Source organism: Xenopus tropicalis, chromosome 7 (genome assembly GCF_000004195.4).
Source record: "Xenopus tropicalis strain Nigerian chromosome 7, UCB_Xtro_10.0, whole genome shotgun sequence".
NCBI lineage: Eukaryota > Metazoa > Chordata > Amphibia > Anura > Pipidae > Xenopus > Xenopus tropicalis.
The window spans coordinates 42,238,341-42,252,034 of record NC_030683.2 but is presented as its reverse complement, the minus strand read 5'-3'; the positions used below and the strand labels follow the sequence as shown (position 1 = coordinate 42,252,034).

General features: G+C 36.5%; 1 protein-coding gene across 4 annotated transcripts in view; it reads right to left on the bottom strand.

The window, feature by feature from the left end:
• The window catches only part of pald1 (phosphatase domain containing paladin 1), a 125,413-nt gene that overhangs the window by 47,753 nt on the left and 63,966 nt on the right, over positions 1-13,694 (bottom strand). For all 4 annotated transcript variants that reach the window (XM_031904994.1, XM_012966393.3, NM_001006725.1 and 1 more), the window contains 6 exon segments: positions 10,803-10,899; positions 10,487-10,591; positions 5,229-5,324; positions 4,617-4,751; positions 2,467-2,583; positions 1,517-1,696 (listed from right to left, as the gene is read on the bottom strand). In XM_031904994.1, the coding sequence (XP_031760854.1) occupies positions 1,517-1,696; positions 2,467-2,583; positions 4,617-4,751; positions 5,229-5,324; positions 10,487-10,591; positions 10,803-10,899 (730 nt within the window).

Genomic DNA, 13,694 nt, shown 5'->3' with positions numbered 1-13,694 from the left:
ATAGTGCAACAATAAAAATACCTCCACAGGAATATTTAGGGTCTGGGAGCTCTTTAAAGGTGGCAGGGCTTATAACAAAGGCCCCTTATTTATAACTCTATAAGTCTGAATGTTTACAGCTGTTACTGAGCTACTGCTCCCAAAGTCCCCCTTAAAACGTATCTCCACCCAAAACCTGTATTGTGCAAAAAAAACTATACATTTATTAAGAATTTTGAAATAAATGTAAAAAAAAGTTATTTTTAAATGTAATTGCAATTGATATTTTATTTTGCTATATTGTTTCAATAGTCAGAATCATTAGTGCAGATGAAAACATAAAAAGCCAGACAGATATTGCTTTTAATTGCAATTAATACAAATAACTTTAAAATCAAATAAAATGTTTATTGATGCTTAGGATTAGAGTTCAAGTTGCTTTTAAGCAAAATAATATTTAAAAGTTTAATTTCATAATTAAACATTTTACTATCATAACAGGGATACTTATATTCTTAAGCATACACCACAATTACACTTGAATGGAAAAGTTTGGCCAACCCTTGCTAAATCTCATATTGAGTTGAGAAAGTTTAAGTATGAAACAACTACTGCAGGAATTGGTGAGTAGTTTCTGCCAGATCTAGGCTACCCGCACTGGGAGGGAGCTCCTCGTGCTGGCAGCCATGTTGTCACACACAAATGTGCATAACAAGCGAATGTTAATGGGGGGACTATGAGGGCCATTCAAGAACCTTCAGCTTGCTTTTCATGTAGATCATGGTGGCTTTTAAGGTATGTTTAGGATCATTGTCTTGTTGTTGGTGCCGGATCCTATTTTCAGCTTATTGGCTGTCACATTGGCTTCCAGAATTTGCAGATATTCAGTGGAATCGATTCTTTCTGCTACACGTACAATGTTTCCTGTGCCCCTGGCTGCCACACAACCCAAAAGCATAATAGATTTACCCCCTGCTTAAGGACAATGGCGCACAGTAGGTTGTTTTTTGTGGCGGCTAAAAACTGCCATAAAATATCTTGCAGTAGGGGATACTGATAATTATCGCTGCTAAAACACTTACATTGCATAACTGTTCAAAACTGCTTGTTTTAGCAGACACAAATATCAGTATCTTTGCTCCTATGTTTTAAAGTTAACTATATAAAATGAAACTGTTCTTGCAGTAGTTGTTTACTACTTTGCGCAGGTATGTGTATATCTAGCAAGAGGCTGGGAGATAAGACACTTATTGAAAATGCACAGGCATATGACTTGGGCTCTGTACAGCCATACTGGACCACCACAGCTCTGGTGAGGAAAACTATTTTGTTCCCTTTGAACATAAAAGTGCGAATTTTGTGGTCAAACATACTTTATTAAAAACAATTGAAAAGACATAAATGACCAATAAAATTGTACTAAACATTCAGTGAAAACTAAAGTTAAAACATACATTCCTACTTTAGAACAGAGCAGCTGCATTTAACAAAAAGAAAGAAGTATTTATGCTGAGTAAGGTAGTGCCTATTACTGTACCTCTAGTTGCTCTGGTGAAGCTGCAGGCACTGCAATTTGTTGCTCCAAATTATCTGGTTCACGTGGGGTGAATATTTGTTCATTTGCTTCCAGTATGACATCTTCTCGAAGGTTTACCCACAGAATGTTGGAATACTTCCGCTTTGCATCTGTCAGATAACTGAGTACACTACCTGTAGCCTGGTGGAATATAAAAAAGCAAACTAAATACACTGCAGCAACATACCCAAGCTATCTGCCTTATAAACAGAAACATTATTAACAATAAGGCCATTTTTACAAAGTTAGCATTTTTCCTCTTTACCTTGTCCCTTCCTGTTATAAAATACAGTGTACTACTAATACCAATGCTTCTGTCCACAATTTTATTTTGACTTGGCACAAAGCAGGTTATATCACGAGTATAACAAGAGAGTGTACAGAGAGGATGCAGTGTGGGTCCACAATAATAAGCAGTTCCATTAAATTATGTGTGCAAAATAGATAGGTCTCATGAACCACCAAATGCTTCATACAACATCTGAATGCAAATTGCCTTTATATCCACAATTAGTATCTATGCTTGATAACCATGCGCAAAATACATACAAGCTTCTTATTCCATCAATAATGAAATTAGTGTGTGAATCACTGGGTGCACGTGAGTTGCATGTGTTTGCACAACCAACAAAGGAAACTATGATTCCAGGGTTTCAGCATGTCCATTACACCCTGCACTTTGCACTTGCTCATAATTCACCATAACAGGCTAAATGGGCAAAATTATGCCATGTGCAAGTTGTAAGCAGAGTGTATGGGAGAAAAGTACCTTTGTGAAGAACACAACATTTTGCATGCATTAGCACTTGTGCTTGCAAATGATGAGGAATTCTGGGCATTACGCAGTTCTAAAGTTCAGTGACACACTTTTATACTATATTTGGCTACAAAATGTGCCAAGTTTCTCCCACCTTCAAGCTTGGTTGTGCAGTACCATAGACTGGCATTTTGGGCACTCTTCTAAAATTAGCTACGTTCATCTCTTTCAGGGTACTTAGCACATCAGGAGAGAACCGATCATCCAGTACCTGCAGTTACATAAAATAGGTTAACATTAACGTTTACATTAGCATTTACACCTGTGTAAAAGCCATAATTACACAGATGACTAGTGCATGTTAAAAAAAAAAGATAAAACATCTATTGCTAACTCTAGATCACATTATAACAGTCCTAATAATCTGCAATAATATCAGGTGTCCTCTTCAAAAGAAAGAAAAACGGACAGATTAAATAATCGGACAGGCACTTAATTTCTTTATGCCATCACATGTGCTGTGTCAGGATCTTATCTACAAAGAAAAAGATCTCCACTACTGTATATCTGCTTTAGTCTGTGGGCCGCATTTATAAATAGCGGGCAGATTTGCCCTAGTTCAGTAACCCATTCCAACCAATCAAATTTTTGCTTTCAGCTGGTTTAACATAAGCTAATCACGAACTGTTTTGTCTTGGCTATTGCCCAAGGTTTCAGAGGGGTGATATTATGGAAAATGTGTGCCATGTATAGCTATTGAGCTGGGAGATTTTTTCTTTTAGGGGCTGAGAGGAATAGAGTTTTCAACCCATTATTGTAAATGCAGAATGCACAACTTTCTAACATGCTAAGTAATACTAGGGCCATGAATATTGTAAAATGCATAACATGCAAGCACAATGTGACCACATTTTCAAATGCAAGTTCTGGCAAGCAGGGCCCTTTTCCTATTAGGCAGTTGTAACTATGTGTATCTAATCTGGTGAAATGATTATGACTGTATGTGCAAACGGTTATTTTTTTATTATTTCATCTCATTACGTATAAGCGTTGCAGGAGATGAGTGCTTTAAAAAAATAATAACATATGTGCTTATATACACCATGGTTAACACAGGTTCACACTTCTGCTGTAAAAGCAATTCTCTACTTGCACTATGCACAGTTTGTATGCGCAAACTAACTTTGTGCATGCATTATGTCTGTTTGAATTTAAGCAAGTTTGCATTAGGAGGCCCTTACATCAGACAAGTGTTTGAAAATAGTCGGATAGCTATAGTTGCAGGAAGACAAGTTATATGGATAACTTGTAAGTGGTTATGCACTATTTCTTATGAGCCCTGACAGATGGTCAAAGGTAATGCTCAGGGATCCTCTATGCACGTCTGTAATTTATGGTATATTTTTTCCATTTCCATGTTTAAACCTTCTAATATAATATATTTGCAACAACAACACCACAGCACTGTTCATTTTGGGCGACTTTCTGCAGTTGGGAAACCTGTTGTGATATTGCTGTGTTCAGAACTGACCGGAGAAACATCGGATTACTAACGTAATTTAATTAAAAGAGCAGCTTTACAAAAGGTTACTTTCCTCAGACCTAATTTTGTATCCTGTCTGTAAACAGTTGTCTGAAATGACCAACAGGTGGCGCCAGTGTTACAAATTCATTGCACTGGCAGTACCTTATATCTTGGAAACAATAAAAAAAATGTGATTTGCAAAACTTCATAGAAGAGTGACTTGAGCAATTTTTGTTTTGATAGTTAATATTACTTTTAATTATCCTCATATTTTTTATTTATTAAAATTATATACTGCTGCTATCTGAAAATTAAACATTGTCTCCCAATTAACAAATTGCCATGGAGATCTATTTATCTATCTCTACAATGCAACTGTTGAAGAGTACTGTTTTTACATTGCAGTGCAGTAATCCATGAAAACATGTGATCTGTGAGATAATCAGCTAGTAATAGTAATAAAAAAATAATAATAAAAGTTAAACAGAAATTATATGATGCTTGCCATTTCATTCCTTTCAGATTTCAGAGTCTTGCAGCACAAAAGAAACAGGTCTAAATAAAGAAGTAGACACCTGTAGTCTTTAAGGATGTTGGTTATTTTAACTCCCAGCAGGCTGGCTGAGTGTATATCAAGTATATTTCAGTTTCTAATGCCTAATGGAAATCCTTATAATCTGCATATTCTTTATAATTACCATAACCTATTATCCTGACCTCCTGCAAACAGGTTTTCTAAAACTCTTTCACATGATTAGGAAAGGTGCAACAATACTCACTAAAACACGGGTTCCCTTTGTTATAAGTTCTCCTGATAAAGTGAGCTCAGACAGATTGAGGCTTGCTTGCAATCTGTAGATCCACGGCTGCGTACACATCCACTTGCTGAAACTCAGTGCAAAAGCCAAGGGGTACTGCAAGCAGGAACACATGGAAAATTTAAGTGAGATATATAAAACCAGCATACTTATCTAATATAGCTTAAAAGACCTAGGGGGTTATGTAATAAAAAGGAACTAAATTAGCCCAAGAGCAGTAACCCATAGCAGCATTTCTGGTCACCTGTTTAAATGCATCTTACATACATCTTAGAATAAAAAAAAAGGAAAATTTACTTATTTTTAAAAATCAAGAAGTAAGCCATTTACTTCTATGGAAATATATAATGTATATATACACATATATATGTATATACACATAAATATTGTATAATATGGAGGAGTGGGTATGGCAGCGTAACATCAAGAGGAACGGAGTTGCATCACATTTGTTGTACTAGCTACCAGTATAATGAATGACTTATTTCTCAGCCAATTCTATACTTTAAACCAATCAGAAAATATCTCTCTCTCCATGTTGTCAAATGCCATTAGCAGTATTTGGCAGCTTACCTGCTCATGAAGGTAATAGTTGAAAGTTATTAAATAAAAATATCGCTCCAAACTATGGAGGGTTCCTTTGAGAAAATATTCTTTGGTCGAACTTCCCTGTAAAAGAAGAAGGCAATAAAGCTTACTTAATGGATAATGGGCAGTCAATTCATAGATGATGCCAAATTGCTTTCTTTTAATTACGCCACAAGATGATGTTTAAGCATTTGTGAGGTTAACTGCACCTAAATACTTTTATTGTCTCCTAATAAATGGCAAACTCAAGCAGTTACAATAAAAGTTCATGGAATATATTTCAGCAAACACGCATTTTAATTTCTGACACATGGTCAACATACACAAGAAATGTTCTAGATAGGCTCTGATGTAAGGGTACAGAATTATTGCTCAAATGGAGAGGCTCACATGCAATGGTAGAGAGTCAATGACTTTTTTCCTGTTATGTCTGGTGTTTGGTTTAGTTTTCCTTTCCCTTATGTAGACTTTTTCTAAATAAAACATTTTGTTTACTATTGGCACCTGCCCTGTGAATGCTGAACAATTTATTTACCGCCTTTTGTACAATATAAGGATAAGTCATCAAAGATTACCATGACCATATAAAGGCACAAAGCCAAAGGCCAAGTGCTTTTATATAGGTCATGGAACACCAAGGTGACCTCTAATATCTATATATTTTACAATAGAGGGTAAATTATTTGTTATAATTTGTGCTTAGTGATTTACTGAAACGTGTGTATTATATCTGATGACATTACTAAGTATTAAGATACATATGGCTCTTGTATATATACAGGTATAGGATCCATTATCCAGAAACTCATTATCCAGAAAGCTCTGAAGTACGGAAAGGCTATCTCCTCTAGACTCCATTATAATCAAATATAAAGAGAGAGGACCAGCACTCCATATTCTGTGAATAATAATTATCTTTTTTTACCACTATCATGCTACATATTCCAATATTTCAGTCCCACTGGGGGACCATTATCCTTGTATCTCTCTTCTTGTATAATTAATAACTGACCGAGCATCCAAAATTGGAGAATGGTCTGAGTGCGGACTTCACCTAAAATAAATACACACACACACACACACACTAGGACACTATAGTTAATGCTCCCCCCAATTATTTAATCAGCAGTAACTTTTGAGTAGATCATGTACCAGAAATCACAGTCCGTTACTTTTAATCAGCACCCGACGTGCACCTCGACATTTCAGTACTATATATTTATTGTAGGACCTCATGAAGAGACTATCATATTTACTGTTCATCCAGTTGCTGTAATATAATTTGCAGATTGCTGGATAATCCCAGACACCTTCTATTTTTTTTAGCTGCCACTGGACCTAAGGCTGTTCAAAAATGATGCTCATTGGTTGCTACTGGTAACTGCACTTGTGCAATTTAGCACCTATGCAGAACTGAGAATATATAAGTGCATCTTGACTTCCCGAAGGCTAAATGGTTGCAGGAGATACAGATGGCAGCAGAAACACTCTGGTGCTGCTGCTAACATTTTGCTCTTGCCTAATGTAGATGATACTTGTGTTTAAAAATGTTATTACTAATGTTCACTGTGAATAAACAGCTACAGTGATTCAATTTATAGCCAGGTCCAAAGTAATTTTCCACTGACATCATGCAAGGCTCTCTTTAACCCTTTTACTATCATCACTACCTGCAACACTGTGATCTATATATACATGCCCTTATTTTTGCTTCAATGTGCAGACAGCACAGCAAAGCTTTAATTAGCATTGGGGATAGCAGGTATAATAAGGCAAGATGGCAACAGTGTTTTTTTTGCGCAATCAGTGCGTTTTGTGCAAAACAAAACCTTTCAGCTGTTGAAACACAACTCCCAGCAAACTCTTATCCAATAAAATAAATAATAGGGATAAAAAATGTATTTTGTTCACCACCACATAAACATATATAAATATGTCAGTTAAGGGGCTATTGTGAGATTTAATGCACCATTTCTTACATTTCTAGGAAAACATTATTTTCTTTGGACTAATGGCACAGAACCGACAAAGCAGATTGGGGCATAAACTGCTGATTTTATTCTTTTTCAAGAATTCTGAAATCTGTGAAGCCCTACATTTTATGGTTAATTGCCCACACATTCTGATTTCCATTTTGCCCAAACTCTCTGAAGAATGGTATATTATCATGAAACCACAACATCTAAGAATAAGATTAGGTCTGTGTTTTTTTAATGGGAAGTCTTTGGCTGTATAAAACTCAACTTTTAAAAAATGCATGCAGACATATACTTAACTGAAACTATAAAACTATTACATACACATGTAAAAACATTAGTGGGGGCAGTGCCTAACAAATGTGTGATCCCAGCTACAGGAAAAAAGATGGTCGTGTAGGACTCACTAAAACCCTCTCCCAGGCCGGTGTGTTTTTCAGAAAAGAGCAGTGCCGGTCAGAGGTCTGAGGTAAGAGAATGTAATCAATAACAAATTGAATTGGGACACCCCAGTGAATCAGCCTTTCCTTGTCTCTTGCAGAGATGGGCTTCATCCTTAGTTTTTTGCTGTCAGTTCTAATGTACATATAAACACCAAACTCCAGAAAGCAATAGCAAGAATGTTGCAATCTCCCTTCCCATGAGCAGTTTGCCAAATGATTCAAGAGATATGGTTGGGTTCTTGGATTAGAGTAAATGGCTGGTAAAAGCTGCTGACAGGGCCCCTACAAAGCAAGTTAGTACCTTATTGACTCATATATGGCCCAGATATCTGCTGGGCATGTTTGAAAATCCTATCAGACAAGGGCTGCATTAGCGCATTGATGTGGTCCTTGTTACTAGCAGACTTTAAAATTCCAGTGAACACTCAATATTGGCTCACCACCTGCTATTTGCTTCTGTTGCATCCAATTGTCACTCACATCTTGGATTTGAACAGATAGACAAGAAAAATATTTTAAAAAGAAGAGAAACCAAAAAAGGGTGATAAAAAGAATTAATGAATAATTTATTAAGGGAAGGTGTCTTGCAAATAGATTACATAGCTGCACACCCTTGGTTTATTTGTAGACAATGTACCTTCATTTTGTGTACCATTGTGTACCACTGAAAGTGTTCCAGGGTTCTCATTCCATGCTGGCCTTGCTTCTTACACTATTGCCAACCAGAAAGCACTCAAAGGACATCACAGAAATGTAATATTTATTTAAAGTAGTTTTAGCAAGCCAATAAAAAGGAATTATTATATTAACAATATAATGGATATATTTGGTATATCTCTGCACCATTACAAACACTGGAACCTCTTGTAGAGGATTTACAGAGTACAGAGAAAGTTCATACGTGCAGCTCTCCAGCACCTGACGAACTTCAATCCACAAACATCCTCCAGCAGCAGTTCAACAACAGTTTGTAAGACAAAGGTCCTACCTGGCAGAGGTGGGCCTCAGCAGAAGGGTGCCCAGGAACGCCCTCAGCTTGGCCCACCCTCTACCCACTTACACCATGGCGCTCTAGGTACATGCCTCTTCTGCCTACCCCTAGTTCTGGCATTTATACCTATTGTTTTAACCATAAAATATCTATATTTTTTATTATTTCTTGAGCACAGATCTTTAAGAACTTTAAGCTACTCCATGTTTGGTCTTTGCAAGCTAGATGATTATATTACACAAGCACAAAATTACTCATGTTTCTAATCACATTTTCAAAATCTGAATGTAAAATACACTAGATTGGATTTGAGGATTGTAAATAAATGAGTGCCCAGCAAAGGGAATAACAACTTGGAGTATATTTTGTGCTAAGCACGACTATAAATGTAAAAATAATCTGATCTCCAGAAATGTGTCTAGTTACACATGCAAACAGGAAACAATAAGCATAATGCCCATGATGTCAATGATTTCCCTTGAGGTTTAATATATTTGCACTTGTAAATAGCAAATGGTGTATGAGATCATGGATGTGGTCAGTGAGGTGAGCTAAGGCTAAAAACATGCTTTCCTGTGGCCACAAGCTGTGATCCATTGAGCTACCTTTCACTGTCTACTTAAATGAGTCCATTGATCCAATAACTGGGCTTTGACAAAATATTTTGCAAGTAAATTAAACTACCTAATGCAAGTAAAATAAGTAACATCCAAAAGGTAAAAGTTAATTATATATACTTTCAATTAATTGAAACAGTTGTTCACCTTAACAGAACACCGGTATGGCTTCTGGTCATCTCCTCAAGCTCAAAATTAGTATGACATAACAAAGTTGTTTACACTTACTGATACACAGATGGAGATTAATTCTCTAAAAAGTGTTCTGCTGGAATGCATTGCTTCCTGGATGACAAACAGTTTGTATGGAAGACACATACCGTGCTCAGGATCTCTACGCGTACTCATCAGAAAGTCACATTCAGCAAATGTTAAATGCACCTTCCTGACACTGTTTACATCAAGTCTGTCCTGTTTATACATTGCACACAGATTGTTATGAATCAGAACAAGACAGTTTCCTTCCTTTTCTAGACAATCAGCCCCCACCACTGCAAGCTAGCCATGTGGTGTATACAATGTGGTTACTCCTACCATGAGTAGGTGGAACTTCTTAGTGCAGGGGGAAAAACACCTGCATTACAATTAACTGCTTTACTAATAGCAGGTTTGCCAAGCAGAAGGAATCTGACTGCATCAATAGTCGTGTTCATGGACATTTTTTATAACTAGCTATTTAGCACAACATTTCTGGTTGTTTTCCTTCTAAATCAAGTGCATAAACCCTACATTCCACAACCAGTGGAATAGTGCAAATTAGCTAGTTGAGCATATCATGTAAGATATGTAATGGTAGCCACACACAGGCCGATAAAATCTGCTGACTGACCACATTAGCAGCTTATCACCCCATGTATGGGGCCCTCCATCAGGCCTACCTGACCAATACCTGGCCAAAAATTGGGCAGATGTCGATCGGGCAGGTTTTAAAATCACTGCGTGCATCCTGAAGGCCAAACAACTGGATGAATCGGATATTGCCCACCACAAGGTGGGTAAATCTAGTAAAGATCTGCTCGTCCGCCCAAGCATATCTTTTAGTGTATAGTCAGTCTAACTAGCTTTTCATGACGTATGTTCATTATTAAAAGGTTAATATATAGGGTCGGCCTATACTATTGACTAATAGACATCAGGGAGAAAAGTTATTAGTACAGTCAATAATATGAAATTGTTAGGACCAAATAACTATAAACGCAGCTTAAATAATCTGTACCTGAATTTGGTAGCCTTCTCCTATGCCTTCCAGCTTCTTTTTACACTCATACAGTGCTGCTTTAATATCATGCATTTCTGAGCATAACTCGATAGCTTTATCAACCTGTAAACAGAAACAATTTAAGTTCTAAGATCATGCCACAGCAACTTTTGTTCTTGGGGCTGTTTCAAACACATATTATTAAACTATAAGCAATGATACATAACAATAAAAATGCAGAATCACAGAGAAGCAGTTTCTCAGGTACAAACTTCAGTGGCTCTAGCACTCTGATAACATTTGAAACTGAGGAAACAATTCAAAATATGCTTACCTCATCAACTATTGCTTCTCCATTTGGTACCATGTTGATAAAATTCTGGATAACCTGAAAACGTTGCTTTGGCAAAACATTTGTATCCTGGGAGATGCTGTTGAAAAAAGTAAAGAAGACAATAACCATAGAAAGACTGGAAATCAGTCAATTATTTTCATCATCAAACAACATAAATATGTAGCAATAACCTGTTAATTATACATGCTCTAAAAATATTATATATCACAGATATCCAGTTTGTGGATTCCCATCTTTCTTTGCACACAGTACCCAGGTGTCACCTGAGAGCAGATGCCTAACAGGGGTTAAAGGAACAGTTCAGTATAAAAATGAAATAAAAATAGACGCAAAAAAAAAAAATGTTTTCAATATAGTTAGTTATCCAAAAATGTAATCTATAGGCTGCAGTGGATGGATGTCTAACATAATAGCCAGAACTATACTTTCTCCTTTACAGCTCTCTAAGCTGTTAGCAGTCAGTAACCAATCAGTGACTTGAGGGGAGGCCATATAGGACATAACTCTTCAGTTAGTTTGCTTTTGAATCTGACCTGTGTGCTCACAAACTAACTGAACAGTTATGTCCCATGTGGCTTCCCCTAAAGTCACTGACTAAAGAAGAGGTTAGAGAGCCAAAGGCAGGAAGCTGAATTATGGCTATTATGTTTGACATCTGCTCACTACAGCCTTTATAGATTACACAATTTACACTGAACAATTGCTTTAAGGAATGGTAGCTAGCTGGTACAGCAACTGCTGGACTGCTGCAGCCTAGATGGAATTTTTGTTTTATGTATGGGGGTCCATTCTGCTTTCCTCTTTACCTGTGGCTTAGACTAATATTGATCAGACTAAGGAACAGATATGCACCAAATCCACAATTTCAGTATTTGGCTGAATATGAAAGACCATAACCCCTTTCTCCCTCTTTAGTCTGGCACATAATATAGTACCCATGGTAAAAATAAGGAACGTTATATCTATTTATACATTTATGGAATCAGATATAAATACTGAATGTAAAATTTTCAAAATACATAGCTAGATATAATTATATCTATTTGATTTTTACTTTTTTTTTTTTTTACAGAATATGATATTTCAGTCTGCAATGCAATTTGTACAGAAAATAGAAATCTACCAGTTCCAGTGCTTACAATAAATTTGATATCATTACAACAGATTTTTTTCTGTGGCTTAAAAGGTAGGTTAATTAATCAAGTAAAATCACTAATTAATTATTGGCAAACAAAGTGCCTTCGCCTGCCAAGCTCTGCTGTGTGACCAACAAAGTAATCGGGAGCTGCTGAAGGATGTATCTCCATAGAAACCTGTTGCAATCCATAAACTTTAATATGTAAATACATCTGATTCACATTACCTTCAGACTAGAGAACTGCTTTGCAAAGAATGTAGATTATTTTTTGTATATGTCATCATGAGGCTTGGCAAAACGGACCAAATGTAATATTTACTAGGGCTGCCCCAAACTCACTTTTTTGGGTTTGGCCGAACCCCCTGACCTGATTCTGCCGAATCCCAAACCGATTCCGAATCCTAACTAGCATATTCTAATTATGATTGGAAGTGGCTAAAAATCGCTGCACGCTTTTTTCCCCCAACTATTTAACCCTTTCCGGATGCTAATTAGCATATTCTATGTTATGCTAATTAGGATTATGAATCGGTTTGGCCAGTACCGTGGATTCAGCCAAACCGGATCCTTCAAAAAAAGCCTGGATTCGGCCCGAATCCCGAACCGAATCCGGGATTCGGTGCAGCCCGGATATTTACCAAGGTTAAATAAATCATTTAATTTCAGGCTGGATTTTCGGACGAAGAAATAAAGAAAGCATGTTCATAACAGATGAGACCGTATACTCCCTAACATATATTATATAGGGAATAATGTGCACCTAATGTAAAATATAAAGAAACAGGACATCACAGATAGAACTCCGAGCATTATTACTTATATTACATTAAATAAGGTACGTTGTATCACTAAGCTCTAGTTAAAACTGATATCATTAAGCACTGTATAGAAAGATATATTTTCATGGTCTTAGTGCTGTCCTACTGTCTCCAGCTGTTTCAAAATGATTGGTTAATAGAATGTAAATTGGAACCAGGTAACCCATGTTTCAATCTCCTGGAGTTTTTGCAGCAGCAGAATGATCTAAGTAACAACAATATTATAGGATTGGGAAGTTTCACAGATATAGGTTCCCTGGTGATTACTTGAAGTCACGCTTTTTTATTCTTTGCTCATTCTTGCTATTCTTTTTGAGGCAATATATGCCCCAAAAGTTAACCTAAAGGCTGACTGTGTCATGATAAACACTTGTGCAGCTGTTATGGGGATGATGGTTTAAAAAAGACTTGCAAGGCTGATAGGTCAATTTTCCTTGACAGAAGCAGCCACTAAGTATTTTGACCGATGTGGGTCAAAGGATTTCTCAGTGAAGGAGGAAAATGAAGATGGTCTTCCTCTGTCAATGATACAATGACACTTCATCCCAGCAGTACAGAAGTTTAGATCTTCCTAACAGATTAAAAACACTTCCAGGAAGTACTAGTCAGGGGCACACCATAAGTATATCATTCAAAGGGGTGGTTTACCTTTAGGCTAACTTTTATGGGCTTATTTATCAATTTTTCTCGTTTGTGAATTCAAGATTGTTTTTCTAATTTGAATAAACTGCTATTTTAAAAATACTGGAATGCTTGCTTATTTATTAATATGGAAAACTTTTTCAAACAAAAATACCTTATATTTTCAAGTTTACAAACTCGAAAAAAACTTGAAAATCTGGATTTAAAAAAATAGCTTGACTTTGCCTAGGACAACTCCCATTGACTTCTACTTGAACTCACAAGCTTTTGCAC